The 20,055-nt window shown below is 43.6% G+C and overlaps 1 protein-coding gene across 2 annotated transcripts in view; it reads left to right on the top strand.

Moving 5' to 3' along the window:
• The window catches only part of lamb2 (laminin, beta 2 (laminin S)), a 212,105-nt gene extending 192,449 nt beyond the window's left edge, over positions 1-19,656 (top strand). For both annotated transcript variants that reach the window (XM_072581737.1, XM_072581738.1), the window contains 7 exons: positions 876-1,079; positions 5,772-5,916; positions 12,225-12,432; positions 12,588-12,729; positions 13,822-13,998; positions 17,145-17,304; positions 19,477-19,656. In XM_072581737.1, coding sequence (XP_072437838.1) covers positions 876-1,079; positions 5,772-5,916; positions 12,225-12,432; positions 12,588-12,729; positions 13,822-13,998; positions 17,145-17,304; positions 19,477-19,613 — 1,173 coding nt within the window. In that variant the 3' untranslated portion in view covers positions 19,614-19,656. The remainder of the gene's footprint in view (positions 1-875; positions 1,080-5,771; positions 5,917-12,224; positions 12,433-12,587; positions 12,730-13,821; positions 13,999-17,144; positions 17,305-19,476) is intronic.
• Positions 19,657-20,055: the final 399 nt, after the last annotated feature.

Below are 20,055 nucleotides of genomic sequence, written 5' to 3'. Positions count from 1 at the left end.
CTTTCTCCTTAGCCTGCACAACATCTTCCCTCTTGGTATAGATAAATGCAAACCATTCATTTTGCATCTTAGCTATGCCCCCGCCCTCTGCGTAAATCCCTTTTTTTATTCACTCCTGGACATCACTGGCTAGGCCAGCATTTATTGACTGTCCCTAAGGGCCCTTGAAAAGGTGGTTAACAACTTTCTCCAATCGCTTCAGCCCAGGTAATCTCTTATTGCCCTTTAGTATTTATATACCTTTAGAAAATTTTGGGATTCACTTCTATGTTTGGGAAAATTCTCTCTCCTCTGCCATAGATTTTAGGTATTGAGGCAATTCTATGGCTAGTGCTGAGGGAAGGTTTGGGCTTAGGTTAAGGAGAAGCAGTTTCAGAGGTATATACATGTATAATGACTTAAATCAGAAGTAACTGATGGGCGGCACGGTGGCACAGTGGTTAGCACTGCTGCCTCACAGCGCCAGAGACCCGGGTTCAATTCCCGCCTCAGGCGACTGACTGTGTGGAGTTTGCACGTTCTCCCCGTGTCTGCGTGGGTTTCCTCCGGGTGCTCCGGTTTCCTCCCACAGTCCAAAGATGTGCAGGTCAGGTGAATTGGCCATGCTAAATTGCCCGTAGTGTTAGGTAAGGGGTAGATGTAGGGGTATGGGTGGGTTACGCTTCGGCGGGGCGGTGTGGACTTGTTGGGCCGAAGGGCCTGTTTCCACACTGTAAGTAATCTAATCTAAAAAAAAACTTGTCTCATGACCCCACCAGTCCTGACCTGAGGAACTGTAAGCATAGGTCTTGGTTAGGATTGTGTACCTGTGGAAATGTGCGCATATTCATTTTCAGAATTTTGATAGAATTGGTGCTACTAATTGTTCATTCCAGGTGTGCGGTGCCCCTGGAGATTTACCATGTGCCGACAGCCCATGCGGTGGGGCTGGATGTTATGAAGATGATGGAACCAAACACTGTGGGGGTCTGAACTGCAATGGTGCCGTTGCAGTAGCTGACACTTCTCTTGATCGAGCCCAACAGTCAGAAGGAGAACTCCAGAGAGCAATGAATGAGGTGGAGGAACTATTTCAGAAGGTGAGCAAGGACAGAGTCAATAAATTTAGGCTGCATCAGGTTTCCTTCTTTGATTAACCAGAGGTGACCCCAGAGAGTATTTATTTACTCATTAGTGTCACTGGCCAAGCCAACATTTAATTTCAATCTCTTATAATCCTTGAAAAGTGGTGGTAAGTCCATGTGGTGTTAGGAGACCAGGATTTTGACTAATGACAGCAAATGAATAGTGATTTTTTTAAATTTATTCAGTAATGGGATGTCTTCCTCACTGGCTGGGTTATTGCCTGCCCCTAGGTAGTGTAGAATTGCTTCTCAAACAGCTACAGTCCATATAGTCCCAAGTCAAGACGGTGAGTAACTTGAGGCAGAACGTACAGATGGTGGTATCCTGTGTACCTGCTGCCTCATTCTACATGGGATGAGAAATCATAGAATCTGAGGATGAGTCATATGGACTTGAAATGTGAACTGGTTAACTCTGTTTCTCCAGTTATAGATGCTTCCTAATCTGCTGATCTTTTCCAGCGCTTGCTGTTTTTATTTCAGAAGTCACACATTTGGAAGGTGCGGTTGGAGGACCCTTAGCAAGTTGCTGCACTCGTAGATTATACACACTATTGCCACTGTGAGTGGTAATGAAGGAAGTAAATGTTGAACATGGTGGATGGCCTGCGGACGAAGTGGGCTTTGCACCTTATTTTTAAACCTGAGACTGCTTCTGACATACTCTCTACACCTGTCACTGACCATGAGTTAGTCTGAGGGTAATTTTGAAGTGTGGTACATGCCAGGCCATGATGTCACAGAGAAAGAGCGAGAGAGAGAGACATAGAGAAAGAAAGAGAAACACAGAGAGACACACTGACAGTGAGAGAGAGAGAGGGGAGAGACAGAGAACATATTGCAGGTACTGGCAGTGTACCATGATATCCCAAAGATTATGATAATGAGGCCAAAGGACCTGTTTTGGCCCAGCCTCATCCCTTATAACTGTAGCATGTCATTTCCTATGGTGATGTCATTTCCTGTTCTTCTTCTCAGGGTGTGATAAATGGGGTCCAAGTCAATGTGTTTGTTAATAGAACAACACATCAACAATCACATTGACTTAGACCCCATTTGCCACACCCTGAGAAAAAGAACCAGAAATGACGTCACCACAGGAAATGACATCACCAGCCCAAGGAAACCCAAACATATAAATAGAAAGCAGGAAACATGAGCAGTGCTCTGTTCGGAGGCTCACTAAAGATGTTACCTAATACAGTGACAAAACGTCTGAAAATGAGCCTTCCAGCTCAGCGAACAAACCTACATCCAGACTCCCCCTTTTTAATCTGTTAACCAGGGCTCCCTGATTGGCAACTCTGCTAGAGCTATTCCTGTAGTTGCATATGGAGTGGTCTTATAATCAAATGAGAATCATGACAGTTTAGTGTCTAGCAAGGCTATAGGCTGTTTCCTTCAGGCCAGCCTTCAAAGTTTGGACTGCTTTTTCTGACAAGCCATTGGATAATAGATGATATGGACCTGTCCTTATATGTCAAATTCCATTCGACTTGAGGAAATACCCAAATTCCCTGGTGGCAAATGCTGGCCAGTTATCTGTGCATCCATTTTTTCTGTTGTCGTCTCTGTTTGATGAATGAACTTTATGCCTAGTCAATGTACAACCAAGTCCAGGATTTACCCGGCCATTCTTGTGGATATAGGGGAATTGCTGGCTGTAATTTTGCCAACAGTCCTTTGTTGCCACTCTGGGACTGCAGCTCTGTTTGTATACAGGCCTGGCCACCAGATATAACTTCTTGCTAATATCTTCATTTTGGAGTCCCCTGGATCGCCCTGGTGAAGTTCAACTGTATCCGGTGGTGTCTTTTGCACATGACAATCACCCATGGTCTCCCACAACAATGTGCCGTCCTCTAATATGAGCTGGTTCCTTTGGTTCAATAAGATTTCAATTCTAGTTGTGACAGCCCTTTGGTTTTCTCCACCGCCACCAGTTTCAATTTTGAAAGGACTGGATTTTCCTGTGATCACTGATATAGTTGTGCTAATACTGGCCTCGATTAGAACTGAATTACCATTTAACCAGATTTTATTTTTGTTGGTAATGATTGAATGTTGCTAATTAATTTAACTGGTCCAAACCAGATTTAATGGACATTCCAGGGGGTATGAACTTTCCTGGATACCGGCCTATGAGTTATCTTACTCACCTTAGGACTAGTAAGACATTTTTGCTGTCTTGACATACCGTCAGCACCTACAATGGTTTATGGCCAGGACCCTGAATAAAAGTTTTATCAGTTTGACTTGGGCTTGGCTCTGTTTTGGAGTTTTGATGTGGGCTGACATAGAACATAGAACATAGAAAAATACAGCGCAGTACAGGCCCTTCGGCCCTCGATGTTGCGCCGACCGAAGCCTACCTAACCTACACTAGCCCAATAACCTCCATATGCTTGTCCAATGCCCGCTTAAATGACCATAAAGAGGGAGAGTCCACCACTGCTACTGGCAGGGCATTCCATGAACTCTCAACCCGCTGAGTAAAGAATCTACCCCTAACACCTGTCCTATACCTACCACCCCTTAATTTAAAGCTGTGTCCCCTAGTAACAGCTGACTTCATTAGCGGAAAAAGGTTCTCACTGTCAACCCTATCTAAACCCCTAATCATCTTGTACACCTCTATCAAATCTCCCCTAAACCTTCTTTTCTCCAATAAGAACAGCCCCAAGTGCCTCAGCCTTTCCTCATACGATCTTCCTACCATGCCAGGCAACATCCTGGTAAACCTCCTCTGCACTCGTTCCAATGCCTCCACATCCTTCCTATAGTATGGCGACCAAAACTGCACACAATACTCCAGATGCGGCCGCACCAGAGTCTTATACAACTGCAACATGACCTCAGGACTCCGAAACTCAATAAAGCCCAGTACACCATATGCCTTCTTCACAGCACTATTTACCTGGGTGGCAACTTTCAAAGATCTGTGTACATGGACACCAAGATCCCTCTGCTCATCCACACTGCCAAGTAGTCTACTATTAGCCCAGTAATCCATCTTCTTGTTACTCCTACCAAAGTGAATGACTTCACACTTAGCTACATTGAATTCCATTTGTCACCTTACTGCCCAGCTCTGCAACTTATCTATATCCCGCTGTAACCTGCCACATCCTTCTTCGCTGTCCACAACTCCACCGACTTTCGTGTCATCCGCAAACTTGCTTACCCAGCCTTCAAGCCCCTCCTCCAGGTCATTTATAAAAATGACAAACAGCAATGGTCCCAAAACAGATCCTTGTGGAACACCGCTAGTAACTGCGCTCCAAGATGAACCTATACCATCAACTACTACCCTCTGTCTCCTTCTAACCAGCCAATTCCTAATCCAAACCTCTAATGCACCCTCAATGCCATACCTCCGTAGTTTTTGCATTAGCCTGCCATGGGGTACCTTATCGAACGCCTTGCTAAAATCCATATACACCACATCTACTGCTTTCCCTTCGTCCACTTCCTTGGTCACCTTCTCAAAGAACTCAATAAGGTTTGTGAGGCACGACCTGCCCTTCACAAAACCATGCTGACTATCCTTGATCACATTATTCCTATCCAGATGTTCATAAATCCTATCCCTTACAATTCTCTCTAAGACTTTGCCCACAACAGAAGTGAGACTCACTGGCCTATAGTTACTCGGGCTATCCCTGCTCCCCTTCTTGAACAAGGGGACTACATTCGCTATCCTCATCGAGTCTCTCTGATCAGGATATGTCCTGAGTGACGCTATGAAGTTGTCTGCACACAAGTGGTGTTCCCTAAGCTCAATCAGACAAGTGAGATTGTCCTCTTCTATCAGAATATCCTGAAACTCATATGCTCCACTTGCTACATTTTCCAAGCCACTGGCTTCTGTCAGTTGTCTTAACCTAGTCAAAAATCCCAATTATGGATTCCCCTGGTTCTCAAATTGCTGAGTTAAATCGATAGCTTCGCACAATTAGAGAAGGCCTGGGGTCATAATATTCCTTAACTAGATCTGTCAGATCTTGAAGGGTTTTAGTATTTGGTGCCTCAGGGAAAGTCAGGCTGCAAATAACAGAAAAAGCTGCAACTCCTCAGGCTGTCAGGAGAATTAGTCGTTACTTTTTGTCTGCTGCAATATCATTTGCCCAGAAAAAAATAACAAATTCTTTCCATGTACAGGGCCCAGTCCCGATGGCAATCACGCTTCCCAAACAAAGGCATGACATAAGAAATGCTTACCCCACTCAAACAACTGACACAAGCAAGTCACTAAATCACTATTTATACATGAACAGTTCTTGACTCTAGTACTGCCTCTTCAGAGTGAGCTTTCAGAGTGGCATTATCTCTGACACTCAACTTTTTTTCTCTTTTTTTAACAGAACCTCTGGCACTCCTGTTTATACTCAACGTTTTTTTATCTGTCAGCCAGGGCTCCCTGATTGGACCAGATTAACAGCCCCAATCAGGGATCTCTTCTTCTATGAGGTCCAGTTGATTGACCTCGTTACAATCACTACACAACCCATAGGTCAACTGTAGTTTGTCATTGATTTATTTATTGCTTGGCCCCTGGTTTTGTATTATTTCACATTAGTTTTCTATTTGCGAGTGCTGTTTTTCTAATATTTGCAGATTGTTCACTGGTTTATTTTGTATTTGCAGGTTGCTCAGGCTAAGGTAAAGGCAAATGAAGCGAAGCAGAAAGCTCAGATGACTTTGAACAAAGCAAATGATGCCAAAGACCGGATTAATCGTTCAAACAAAGAACTGCGTGACCTCATAAAGCAGATCCGAGACTTTCTTACACGTAAGAGCTGAGCAATAAATGGTCACAGTCACGGATATAATCTGCCATTCATAAAATGTGTAGTAGCTGTAATGAACTGCACTATAATGTTAACTCTCAGCACAGGGCAAATTACCCTTGAGAATGGCAATTGATGAAAAGCTGCTTCTCTTATACTTATAGGGTAAAGAATTAGCCATCCCGAACTAGTCTGGTTTAAAATTGATTCAAATTCAAATTGTTCCAACTATATGTTTCAACATTCTCAGGACGATTAAGAATGGTCAGTGATAGCTCTACAGTTTTGCCAATATTAGAGATATATAGAGTCATACACCATAGGACCAGGCCCTTCAGCCCATCATGTCTCTGCCAACCAACAAACACCAAACTACACTAATCCCATTTACCTGCACTTGGTCCATAGGTTATTATGACCTGGCATTATTTTTAGATTAGATTCCTTACAGAATGGAAACAGGCCCTTCGGCCCAAAAGGTCCACATCAATCCTCTGAAGAATAACCCACCCAGATCCATTCACCTACCCTCCATTTACCACTGACTAATGCATCTAACACTATGGACAATTTAGCATAGCCAATTCACCTGGCCTGCACATCTTTGGATTGTAGGAGGAAACTGGAATACCAAGAATATATATTAATGATATAGAAGATGGTATTAGTAATAACATTAGCAAATTTGCTGATGATACTAAGCTGGGTGGCAGGGTGAAATATGAGGAGGATGTTAGGAGATTAGAAGGTGACCTGGACAGGTTAGGTGAGTGGTCAGATGCATGGCAGATGCAGTTTAATGTGGATAAATGTATGATTATCCACTTTGGTGGCAAGAACAGGAAGGCAGATTACTACCTAAATGGAATCAATTTAGGGAAAGGGGCAGTACAAAGAGATCTGGGTGTTCTTGTACACCAGTCAATGAAGGTAAGCATGCAGGTACAGCAGGTAGTGAAGAAGGCTAATAGCATGCTGGCCTTCATAACAAGAGGGATTGAGTATAGAAGAAAAGAGGTTCTTCTGCAGCTGTACAGGGCCCTGGTGAGACCACACCTGGAGTATTGTGTGCAGTCTTGTCTCCAAATTTGAGGAAAGACATTCTGGCTATTGAGGGAGTGCAGCGTAGGTTCACGAGGTCAATTCCTGGAATGGCGTGACTACCTTACGCTGAAAGATTGGCGCGACTGGGCTTGTATACCCTTGAGTTTAGAAGGCTGAGAGGGGACCTGATTGAGACATATAAGATTATGAAAGGATTGGACACTCTGAAGGCAGGAAACATGTTTCCGCTGATGGGTGAGTGCCGAACCAGTGGACACAGCTTAAAAATATGGAGTAGACCATTTAGGACAGAGATGAGGAGAAACTTCTTCACCCAGAGAGTGGTGGCTGTGTGGAATGCTCTGCCCCAGAGGGCAGTGGAGGCCCAGTCTCTGGATTCATTTAAGAAAGAGTTGGATAGAGCTCTCAAGGATAATGGAATCAAGGGTTATGGAGATAAGGCAAGAACAGGATACTGATTAAGGATGATCAGCCATGATCGTATTGAATAATGGTGCAGGTTCAAAGGGCAGAATGGCCTACTCCTGTCTTGAAACTCACACAGACATGGGGAGAATGTGCAAACTCCATACAGACGGTCATTAGAGGGAGGAATTGAACCCAGGTTCCCGGTACTGTGACGCAGCAGTGCTAACCACTGAGCCACCATGCCACCCAGTGTTTATCCAGATGTTCTTAAATGTTGAGAGAGTACCTGTCTCCACCACCCCCTCAGGCAGCGCGTTCCATATTTCTGCCAACAACTGGATGAAGAAATACTTCTCTTCAGAACTCTTCTAAATCATTTCAGGAAAATGATCCCAGGAATGAAAAGCTTAACATATGTAGAACATTTGAGGACTCTGCGTTTATACTCGATGGAGTTTAGAAGGATGAAGGGGGAATCTAATTGAAACATTCAAAATACTGAACGGCCTGGACAGAGTGGATGTTAGGAAGATGTTTCCATTGATAGGAGAGACCACGACCAGGGGCACAGCCTCACAGTAAAGGGAAGGCCATTTAGAACAGAGATAAGGAGAAACTTCTCCCTAATTAGAGACTGCATCACAACTGCAGAAAAGGAGGTTGTTGAGGAGGGTTTGTGTGGAAGTCAGTAACAGGAAAGGAGCAGTCACTTTATTGGGTGTCTTGTATAGACTGCCCAATAGCAGCAGAGAGATAGAAGAACAATTGGACAGCAGATCTTGGAAAGGTGCAGATGTAACAGTTGTTGTTACAGGTGACTTCAACATCCCCAATATTGATTGGAATGTCCTTTATGCAGAATGTCTGGATAAAGCTGATTTTGTCAGGTGTATCCAGGAAGGATTCCTAACTCAACATGTAGCTAGGTCAGCTAGGGGAGAGGCCATATTGGATTTGGTGCTAGGCAATGAGCCAGGCCAGGTGTCAGATCTCTCGGTGGGAGAGCATTTCAGTGACAGTGACCACAACTTTACCACAGCCATGGAGAGGGATAGGAACAGATAGTATGGGAAGGTATTTAACTGGGGGAGGGGAAATTATACTGCTATTAGATAGGAGCTGTGGAGTATAAATTAGGAACAATTGTTCCATGGGAAATGCACAACAGAAATTTGTTGACTGTTTAAGGAGCACTTGTTGCGAGTGTTGGATAACTTTGTCCCACTGAGACAGGCAAGGAATGGTAAGGTGAAGGAGCCTTGGATGACAAGAGCAGAGGAGCTTTTCATCAAGAGGAAAAAGCAAGTGAGCGTACGTAAGGTTGAGGAAGCAAGGACCTGGCACAGTTTTGGAGAATTACAGGGTAGCTAGGAAAGAACTCAAAAATGGACTGAGGACAGCTAGGAGAGGGCACGAAAAAGCCTTGGTGGGAAGGATTAGGGAAAACCCAATTCCTATACTTATGTAAGGAATAAGAGAATGATTAGAGAAAGGATAGGGCCGATCAGGGATAGTGGAGGGAACTTGTGCCTGGAGTCTGAGGAGGTAGGGGAGGCCCTAAATGAGTTTTTTGCTTCTGTATTCACCAGAGAGAGGGACCTTGTTGATAGTGAGAATGCCATGGACCAGGTTAACAGGCTTGAACAGATTGATATTAAGAAAATGGATGTGCTGGAAATTCCTGGAAGCATCAAGATAGATAAGTCCCCAGGGCCAGCCCAGATCTCCAAGAGTACTACAGGAAGCGAGGAATGAGATTGCTGCACCTCTGGTTATGATCTTTGCATCCTCACTCTCCACGGGAATATTACTGGATGATTGGAGGGAGGCGAGTATTGTTCATCTGTTCAAGAAAAGGAAATAAGGAAATCCCTGGGAATTAAAGACCAGTTAACCTTACGTTGGTGGTAAGCAAGGTACTGAAAAAGATTCTTAGAGAGAGGAATTATGACTATTTGGAAAAACATAGGATGATTAAAGATAATCAGCATGGCTTTGAGAGGGCAGATCATGCCTCACAAGCCTTACTGAGTTCCTTGAATATGTGGTAAGATACATTGACAAAGGTTGAGCAGTGGATGTGGTGTATATGGATTTCAGTCAGGTATTTGATAAGGTTCCCCAAGGTAGGCTCATTCAGAAAGTAAGGAGGTATGGGATACAGGAAATGTGGCTGTCTGGATACAGAATTGGCTGGCCAAAAGAAGACAGTGAGTGGTAGTGGATGGCAAGTATTCCGTCTAGAGTCCCACAGGGATCTGTTCTTGGGCCTCTTCTCTTTTGTAATCTTTACAAATGACTTGGAAGAAGAAGTGGAAGGGTGGGTTTGTAAGTTCGCTGATGACACCAAGGTTGGTGTTGTAGATAGGGCTGTTGCAGGCTACAACAAGACATTGACAGAGCTGGGCTGAGAAGTGGCAGATGGAGTTCAACCTGGACAAATGCGAAGTGATTCATTTTGGAAAGTCCTTTTTAATGCTGAATACAGGATTAAAGACAGGATTCTTGGCAGTGTGGATGAACAGCAGGATCCCTCAAAGTTGCTACCCAAGTTGATAAAATTGTTAAGAAGGCATATGGCACTTTGGCTTTCATTAACAGGAGGACTGAGTTTAAGAGCCGCGAGGTTTTGCTGCAGTTCTATAAAACCCTGGTTAGACCACACTTGGAATATTGTGTCCAGTTCTGGTCGCACATTATAGGAAGGAAGTAGATGCTTTAGAGAGGGTGCAGAAGAGGAGATTTACCAGGATGCTGCCTGGATTGGAGGGCTTGTCTTATGAAGGGAGGTTGAGTGACCTTGCACTTTTCACACTGGAAGGAAGGAAGAGAGATACCTTGATAGAGGTGTACAAGGTAATGAGAGACATAGAGAGAGTAGGACTTTTCCCCAGGGCAGAAATGGCTGTCATGAGGGGTCATAATTTTAAAGTGATTGGAGGAAGGTTTAGGGGAGATGTCAGAGGTAGGTTCTTTACACAGAGAGTGATGGGTGCGTGGAATGCACTCCCAGCGGTGGTGGTAGAGTCAGAGATATTAGAGATATTTAAGCGACTTCTGGACAAGCACGTGAACGGCAATAAATTGAGGGGTGTGTAGGTCAGGTTGACCTTAGAATAAGATAAATGCTCGGCACAACATCATGGGCTGAAGATACTGTGCTATACTGTTCTGTGTTCTTCAGCAAGAGAGTGGGGAATCTATGGAATTCATTGCCACAGAAGGCTGTGGAGGCCAGGTCATTGAGTATATTTAAGACTGAGATTGATAAGTTATAGAGTCATAGAGATGTACAGCATGGAAACAGACCCTTCAGTCCAATTCGTCCATGCCGACCATATATCCCAAACCAATCTAGTCCCACCTGCCAGCACCCAGCCCATATCCCTCCAAACCCTTCCTATTCATATACCCATCCAAATGCCTCTTAAATGTTGTAATTGTACCAGCCTCCACCACTTCCTCTGGCAGCTCATTCCATACACGTACCCCCCTATATGTGAAAAGGTTGCCCCTTAGGTCTCTTTTATATCTTTCTCCTCTCATCCTAAACCTATGCACTCTCGTTCTGGACTCCCCAAACTCAGGGAAAAGACTTTGCCTATTTACCCTATCCATGCCCCTCATAATTTTGTAAACCTCTAGAAGGTCACCCCTCAGCCTCCGATGCTCCAGGGAAAACAGCCCCAGCCTATTCAGCTTCTCCCTGTGGCTCAAGCCCTCCAACCCTGGCAACATCCTTATAAATCTTTTCTGAACCCTTTCAAGTTTCACAACATCTTTCCGATAGGAAGGAGACCAGAATTGCACGCAATATTCCAACAGCGGCCTAACCAATGTCCTGTACAGCCACAACATGACCTCCCAACCCCTGTACTCAATACTCTGACCAATAAAGAAAAGCATACCAAGCACTTTCACTATCCTACCTACCTGCAACTCCACTTTCAAGGAGCTATGAACCTTCACTCCAAGATCTCTTTGTTCAGCAACACTCCCTAGGACCTTACCATTAAGTATATAAGTCACCATTAAGTATATAAGTCCTGCTAAGATTTGCTTTCCCAAAATGCAGCAGCTCACATTTATCTGAATTAAACTCCATCTGCCACTTCTCAGCCCATTGGCCCATCTGGTCAAGATCCTGTTGTAATCTGAGGTAACCCTCTTCGCTGTCCACTACTTAAACATTCTTGGCGAATGCTTTCGCTTTTGTTTGTCTTGCGCCGCTGCAAGATTTTCACCTCCAGCGGCACAATATGAATGCCCCCGGCTGTCCCTCTTAATCATGGCCCCAGTTCCGAAAACCAACAAAATAGAACCGAGGTCCTATTCCATTATTCCTAGCTGGAGTATTCAGGCGACCAGCCTGCTTCGAAAACTCTAATTTTTTCAAAGTAAAAAGTTCTTGAGTATCAAGGGTTACTGGGGGGGGGGGGGGGGGGGAGGGGGGAATGGGAGAATGGGATTGAGAAATGTATCAGCCATGATTGAATGGCAGAACAGATTTGATGGGCTGAATGGCCTAATTTCTGCTCCTATGTCTTACGGTCTAACTTACTTCTCATCTTAAACTTAGTCCCTCTGGTCTTAGGCACATCTGCTACGGGAAAAGATTCTCATGATCTAATCTGACTGTTCCTTTCATAATTTTGTAAACCTCAATCATATCTCCCCTCAGTCTCCTCTGCTCCAGGGAAAACAAACCTAGCTTACCCAGTCAATATCTCAATAATAAACAAATGAATTTGGGATAGTCACCAGTAATGCACTGTAATTAAAACCATAAAGTGATTGAAACCAATATTCTGTGGTCCTTTTACCCATCTCCACACAGAGGAGGGTGCAGACCCTGACAGCATTGAGATGGTGGCCAGTCGTGTTCTGGAGCTCTCAATTCCTGCCTCCCCCCAGCAAATCCGTTACCTTGCAGAGGAGATAAAAGACAAGGTCAGTAGTTTGTCTAACGTCGACACCATCTTGGATCAGACCGCTGATGATGTGAGGAAAGCAGACCAGCTCCTTCAGGATGCAAGAAGGGCAAGGTACGTTCATGGCACTGACTGCCTCTGCCACGTGCATCTTGGGAAAAACAGCTGTAATTTTACTGGAACTGGCTTTTAATTCCAGTTGTTGTATTTGAGCTCTTGGTTCAGACTGGGTAACCCAGGTTTGTTTTTAATGTTCTTTAACTGTGAAGGAGCCGTGCAGAAAATGTTAAAAACACAGCCGAAGCAGTGAAGCAGGCCCTGGAGGAGGCTAGCCAAGCTCAGCATGCTGCACAAAGTGCAATCAGCCGTGCAAAGGGAGACATTGAAGAGACTGATCAGACCCTAAATGGGGTAAGGAAAGAATGCTTGGTCCTGGGATCTTTTCCCACTAATTTTCTCCCTCTTTAACTCCATTGAGTTGCAGTGTGAAACACAGAAAAAAAGAGACAATTTGTCCCATCAAGTCTGTTCTGAAAGAATGGGAGGAAGCTGTTCATCTCAGCGCTGCTTTATCATTTAGATATGTTTGCTTGATATCCCTTGATAATTTTACCCAACATAATTTGATTGATCTTGATCTTTAAGTCTTCAATCGGACTCCAGCATCTGTAGCCTTTCAAGAAGACAGTTTGAAATGTCCTCAACCCATTGTGTGTTAAAGTGCTTCCTGGTTTCACTCCAAATGGTTATTAAGACTCTGGGCTAGATTTTATTGCTCTCACTGCCCCTAACGGATAGGTGTCTTAAAGTCCAATACCTGGTCTTTCTTCTGCTTTCTCACCTTCCCCAACCTGTAAGAAATATCTGGGGTGATTTGAGAGGAGTTATGGGTTATAAGAGTCTACTGAAGCCTTTAAATCACCTATTGGCATGAAAGGGCCTTATCCTGTCCCTGTCCCCCACTATTTTACCAATGGCAGATGCCGAGCCATACCATGCAGAAAGCCCAGCAGTGTTAGCTGTGCAGTGGTGGGGCGGGGGGGGGGGAGGGTGGATTTTATTTCATTGGCCATCCAATTGTCCAGCAGCTCACTAAGCTAGGAATTCCTGTTGCTGGAGGACAGAAATCCTACCTCTAGCCTACTGACAGTGGGAAAGCTGCTCTTCCCATGGGTGAGTCCTCCACTCAGCATGGCAGGGGTCATGCACCTCGTAATGTCCAGTCTCCACTTCATTGTTACATTGTTGCCCCAAAGTCCAAATCATTTGTTTAAAATTACTTGAGAACTCAAACATTTTACCACTGCTGGTATGGCTGCCCTCAAGGCTAGCACCATGTTGTGTCTGCTCCATTAAATTATTCATTCAGGTTTGCTGTCAATTTAGCCAGGCTGTAATGTTCACTGCTACCCTCTTCTTTTTCAACTGATAGGCTACAGACCTTTATGATCCGTGTGGCACTAGTTCCAGTGACATTAAGGACTCTGCCTCTCTCATTTTTAGATACGGAGTGAAACAGTGAGTGCGGAGAGAGAGTTGATGAAGGCCATGGACAGACTGGCACAGCTTGACAACAGAATTGATGCACTGAAAATGAAACGAGCCAACAACAGCCTGGTGGCATTGCGTGCAGAAGAAACTGCTTCAGTAGCACGAGAGAAAGCCAATGAGGCCAAACAGGTACAACTGAAGAGTGAAATTCTTAAATTTGTATGATGTGGATGGGTGGGAAAGAAAATTACAATTGCAGAAATTTCAGACAACTGGGATTACATGGATAGCTCGTCCAAAAAGCCAGCACAGGAACTACATGCTTCTGTCCTGTATGTTTCTATAACCTGCTCAGAAGAGCAGATTAAAACTGCAGCCTGTGAGAGGAGAGTGGGATATCAGGGGACCATAAGATACAGGGGCAGAATTAGACCTTTTGGTCCACTGAATCTGCTCTGCCATTCATTCATAGCTGATATGATTCTCAACACCACCCCCCCTGCCTTCTCACCATAACCCTTGATTCTCCAATTAAGAATACATCTATGTCTGTGTTAAATATCCTCAATGACTTGGTCTTTACAGCTCTCTGTGGCAATGAATTCCACAGATGAACCACTTCTGGCTGAAGAAATTCCTCCTCATCTCCAATCTGAAAGATCACACCCTCACTCTGAGGCTGTGCCCTCGGGTCCTAGTTTCTCCTGCTGCTGAAAACATCTTCTCCCTGTCCACTGCATCCAGGCCTCTCAGTATTCTGTAAGTTTCAGTCAGATCCCCATCATCTTTCCAAACTCCTTTGAGTACAGACCCAGATTCCTCAACCAGACCTCCTATGACAAGCTCTTAATTTCCAGGATCATTCTTATAAACCTCCTCTGGACCCTAACACTAGCAAACCCTTCCTTAGATATGGGACCAAAAAGTGCTCACAATATTCCAAATGTGGTCTGATCAGAGCCTTATACTGCCTCAGCAGTGCACCTCTGCTCTTGTATGTTAGCCCTTTGAAATTAGTGCTAACATTGCTTTCACTTCCTAACTCCCAAATGAACCTGCAGTTTAACTTTTAGAGAATCCTGAACTTGGACTCCTAAGTCCCTTTGTGCTTCAAACTGCTGAAGCCTTTCTGCATTTGGAAAATAGTCTACACGTCTGTTCTTCCTGCCAAAGTGCATAACTTCACACTTTCCCACACTGTATTCCTTCTGCCACTTCTTTGTCCACTTGCCTAGCGTGTCCAAGTCCTTCTGCAGCCTCCCTGCTTCCTCAACACCAGCTGTCCATCCACCTACCTTTCTGTCATTTACAGACTCAGCAACAATGTCCTCACTTCCATCATCAGTATCATTAATGTGAACACTGACCCCCTTGAGAACTTCACAAGTCACTGGCTGCCATTCTGAAAAATACCACTTTATCTCCACTCTTTGCCTTCTGCCTGTCAGCCAATCCTCTGTCCATGCCAGAACCTTGCGCATAACACCGTGGGCTCTTCTTTAATAGCCTTCTGTGAGGCACCTTCTGGAAAGAATAGAGTGGTGCTGGAAAAGCACAGCAGGTCAGGCAGCATCCGAGGAGCAGGAAAACCGACGTTTCAGGCAAAAGCCCTTCATCAGGAATGAAGCTGGGAGCCTCGGGCGTGGAGAGATAAACGGGAGGGGGATGGAGCTGGGAGGAAGGTAGCTGAGAGTGCAATAGGTGGATGGAGGTAGGGGTAAAGGTGATAGGTCAGAGAGGAATGTGGAGCGGATAGGTGGGAAAGAAGATTGACAGGTAGGACAGGTCGTGAGGACGGTGCTGAGCTGGAAAATTGAAAGTGGGGTAAGGTTGGGGGGGGGGAGGGGAAATGAGGAAACTGGTGAAGTCCACATTGATGCCTTGGGGTTGAAGAGACCCAAGGCAGAAGATGAGGCATTCTTCCTCCAGGTGTCGGGTGGTAAGGAGTGGCGGTGGAGAAGGTCCAGGACCTTCTGGAAAGGCCTTCTGGAAATCCAAATAGATCACGTGCACTGGTTCGTCCTTGTCTAACTTGCTCGTTACCTCCTCAAACAGATTTGTCAGGCATGATCTCCGCTTGACAAAGCCATGCTGATTCATCCTAATTTACCATGGACTTCCAAGTACTCTGAAATCTCATCCTTCATAATGAACTCTAAAATCTTACTGATGACCAAGGTCAAGCTAACTGGCCTATAATTTCCTGAGTTCTACCTCTCTCCCTTCTTAAACAGGCGTGTTAGATTAGCCATTTTCCAGTTCTCTGGGATCCTCCCTACTCCCATGATTCCTGAAAAATCACCACCAATTCCCTCGGTTATCTCCTTCAGAACTACACTCACTTCTGTCCCCTGGCTCTCTTGAAGTTCTGGTATGCTGCTGTCTTCCACTCTGAAAACTGTTGCAAAATACTATTCAGTTCCTCCGCTATTTCTTTGTTCCCCATTACTACTTCTCCAGCCCCATTTTCCAGCACTCCAATGTCCACTCTGTCTGTCTCTCTCTCTCTCTCTTATCTTTTAGCTATCTAAAAAATCTTTTGCAATCTTTTGTATTATGAGCTCGCCTACTCCCAGACTTCATCTTCACCCCACTTATTGACTTTTTACTTATCCTCTGCTGATTTTTAAAGGTTTCCCAATCCTCTTCCCACTAATCTTCATTATATTGTATGCTTTTTCTTTTGCTTTTATGCTGTCCCTGACTTTCCTCATTGGCCATGGTTGCCTCATCCTCCCATTAGTATGTTTCATCTTCTTTGGGATGTATTTCTGCTGTGCCTCCCAAATTACCTCAGGAATGCCTGTCTTTCCTGCTCCAGTCTTCCCTGCTCAGCTGAGGACAAGTGTCCTGACAATTTTTAAATTGCCCACATTTACTGATCCAATTTACATTTCCAGTATCTTGTTTTACTTTCATATTGAAGATAACCTCAGTGCACCAATTGATTTTGCCCATAAATTTTACCTTCCAGAATACTGGGATTATGATGAGCAATCATTTCAGGAATGAAAGATAGACTTAAGCTGAAACTGATTTGTACTTTGTTATTTGTAGTGTTAAAGCTGGTTGGGTGTAGACTGTAAGTTTGTGTGATAATGTGAAACATACGCTATTGAATCGTGTCCCCTGTGACGTCAATACAAATTAAAATTGAAATGAAGAGAGATATAAAATGAGCTGTGGCTTCACTGTCACCTGTTTCACACAGACACACAAAGAAAATATTCAGTCGTGATATTGCATGGGTGTAGGCCATGTGTATGATTCAACTGGTCTCTTCCTGCCCATCAAATTCACATCTTCTTACATTGGTACATTCTTTTTGTTTCCAGATGCTGGAGGGACAGCTCTCAGATAAATATAAAATTATGCGTGGTCTTATAGACCGAAAGAGTGGCACAGTTTTCGATGCTAAACACAGAGCGGAGAGTCTTCGAGATGAAGCCAAGCAGCTCCTGAGAGATGCACAAGAGAAGCTGGAGAGATTGAATGGTAAGATGCTACAAGGAGAATTTTTAAAGGCATATTTGCCAGGATACATGCATTGACATTTCTCTCCTAAAGTTAACTTCAGAAGAAAATATTCCATTGTCAAGTGTGTGGTGGGGTTTTAATCACAAAAATTATACATTTTTGAGCAGACTCAGGCAGAGAATCAGCAAAGAAGAGAAAGAAAGTCTTGCCTTTCTGGAGCACTTTTCTTGGCCCCAAGGTGCAGTCAATCACTTTATACCCAATTAAGAAATTCTGAACGGGAGTCACTGCTGAACTGTCTGACATCCAGCAAACAGATTGCCATAAGATGTACAAGTAGATATAGGCTACTTGGCCATTAGATCTGCTCTGCCATTCAATGAGACCATGACTGATCAACTCCATTTTCCTGCTTTTTCCTCATAACCTTTGATTACCTTATTGATTAAAAATCAGTCTATCTTGGTCTTGAATATATTTAATGACCTAGTCTGAACAGTCTTCTGTAGGAAAGCTATCACAGGCGCACACACCTCACATGCACACTCACCTGTCGCTCCTACACACGCACACATATTAATGTATGGGGTGAATTTGTTTTTGCAGAGTTACATTTTATTGTGCTCAAAACCTGCACAAATCCATGTAAAACTCTGTAACACTATGCAGAGGGTTTGTCAGTCTGACATAGTATTGGGACACAGGCAGACTCCACACCTATTGTTTAAAAAGTTGAGCTATTTTGAGAATGTAATTTAAAAGAAGTTCTGGGATTTATATATCAAAGAACAGAAATCAGCATATCCCATTACAAAAGATGAAAGATTTGATCTAAAATTGTTTAATGTATCACCATGACACTGGACTCCTTTGGTTATAAAATCTGTGACAATGATCTTATTCTGCACAATCACCTGATGAAGGCGTGGCACTCCGAAAGCTAGTGCTTCCAAATAAACCTGTTGGACTATAACCTAGTGTCATGTGACTTTTAACTTTGTACACCCTAGTCCAACATCGGCACCTCCAAGTCAAAACTGGTCACAGTGTACAAGGTGTAGTCAAAGACTTCTCTACTTTTGCATTCCATTCCTTTTGGAATAAAGACCAACATTCCATTTGCCTTCCCTATTTCCGGCTGAACTGGTATGCTAGCTTTTTGTCATTCATGCACAAGAAGTCCCAAATCCTTTGGTGATGTAGCTTATTGCAGTTTTTCTCAACTTAAATAATATTCAGCTCCTCTATTGTTCCTGCCAAAGTGCAAGACCTTACACTTCCCCACATCATTTTCCAATTATCAAGTCTTTTCCTCCTTGCTCAACCTGCCTATATCCTTCTGGTGACACTTTGTGTGATCCTCACCATTTGCCTTCCACCCATTTTTGCGACATCCCTTATCAAAGTCATTAACATACGTTATAAGAAATTGTGACCCCAGAACTGATTATTGTGACACTGCACGAGTTACAGGTTGCCATCCTGAAAATGCCTGCCTTATCTCAAATCTCTGCCTCATATTATTTGTGCTGCAGGACCATGTGATTTCCCCAACTATAAATAAACTGATGGTTGTACTTCATACAACATTGCTTAGACTCTCTTTTGTCTCTCCCTATCAGCACAGGCTTTTATTCCTTTCACCCTGGTGTAATGTTTGTAGTTTCCTCTTCACAACCAACCTTAACAGTATACAATTTGCCAACACCCATTCAGGCATTCACATACAATTACTATTAGGTTCAAACAAAAACAAATACTGCAGAAACTGGAAATGAACTAAATACAGAAAAAATAGCAGCAATTTCTTATTTTACTTATTATCAGATACAGTCCACAGCTTCATCTTCTGGGCTCACTGATCTAAATTCGTCTGACAACAATTCAATTTTTAAAATTCTCATTCTTGTTTTAAACCCATCTGTGGCTACATTCCCAAGACCTCTGCAACCTCCTCCAGCTCTACAAGCCTTTGTGATCTTTGCACTTCTCCAGTTCTGGCCTCTCTAGTATCATTTATTTCAATCACTCCACTTTGGGGGGCCTTCAGTTGCCTTGGCCCTAACCTCTCCTATGGATTATCTGACTATGAATAAGAGTTTAATGAAGTTCCTGTTATTGAAGGTGATATGGAGATGCAGGATGATTTTATTTTCATAACTAATGAATGAACATTCTCCCACCCGACAGATCTCGAGGGTCAGTATGAAGCGAATGAACAGGTTCTGCAAGAGAAGGCCCGGCAGCTGGATGGCCTGGAGGACAAGATGAAAGAAATTTTGACAGCCATTAATCAACAGATCCAAATCTACAATACCTGCCAATAAATGAACACTTGCCAAAAAAGAAAATAAACCTACATATAAATAAGCATTTGCATTATTAAGCCTTTAGAATATCCATAGCAGTATCACATTATCTAGCTGTTAGGTGCAGTATCACATTTTAGTTTCTCTCAAGGACAAAACCTCCTCCTGCCACCCAACAAACTCTCACTTTTCAGTTTCCTGCAAAACCTGTTACATACAATAAGTACGTAAGGCAATAAGTAAAAATACAAAGAGCAAGTGAAGATGATAATGGCTGTCACTGCATACTGAATACAGAAGAATTAGATAGTACTTAAGCCCCTTGAGTTAAATCAGATGTGAACATTCATTGAAAAAGGATTATCAATGGCAATATTGATTCCAACTTAAAAACTCTCATGAAATATATTACTTGACAATATTCAAAGCAAGCAATATGTAGGGGAAAAGGTTTGGCTAA

Source organism: Chiloscyllium punctatum, chromosome 12 (assembly GCF_047496795.1).
Source record: "Chiloscyllium punctatum isolate Juve2018m chromosome 12, sChiPun1.3, whole genome shotgun sequence".
NCBI lineage: Eukaryota > Metazoa > Chordata > Chondrichthyes > Orectolobiformes > Hemiscylliidae > Chiloscyllium > Chiloscyllium punctatum.
This window is presented reverse-complemented; position numbering and strand designations above follow the sequence as displayed.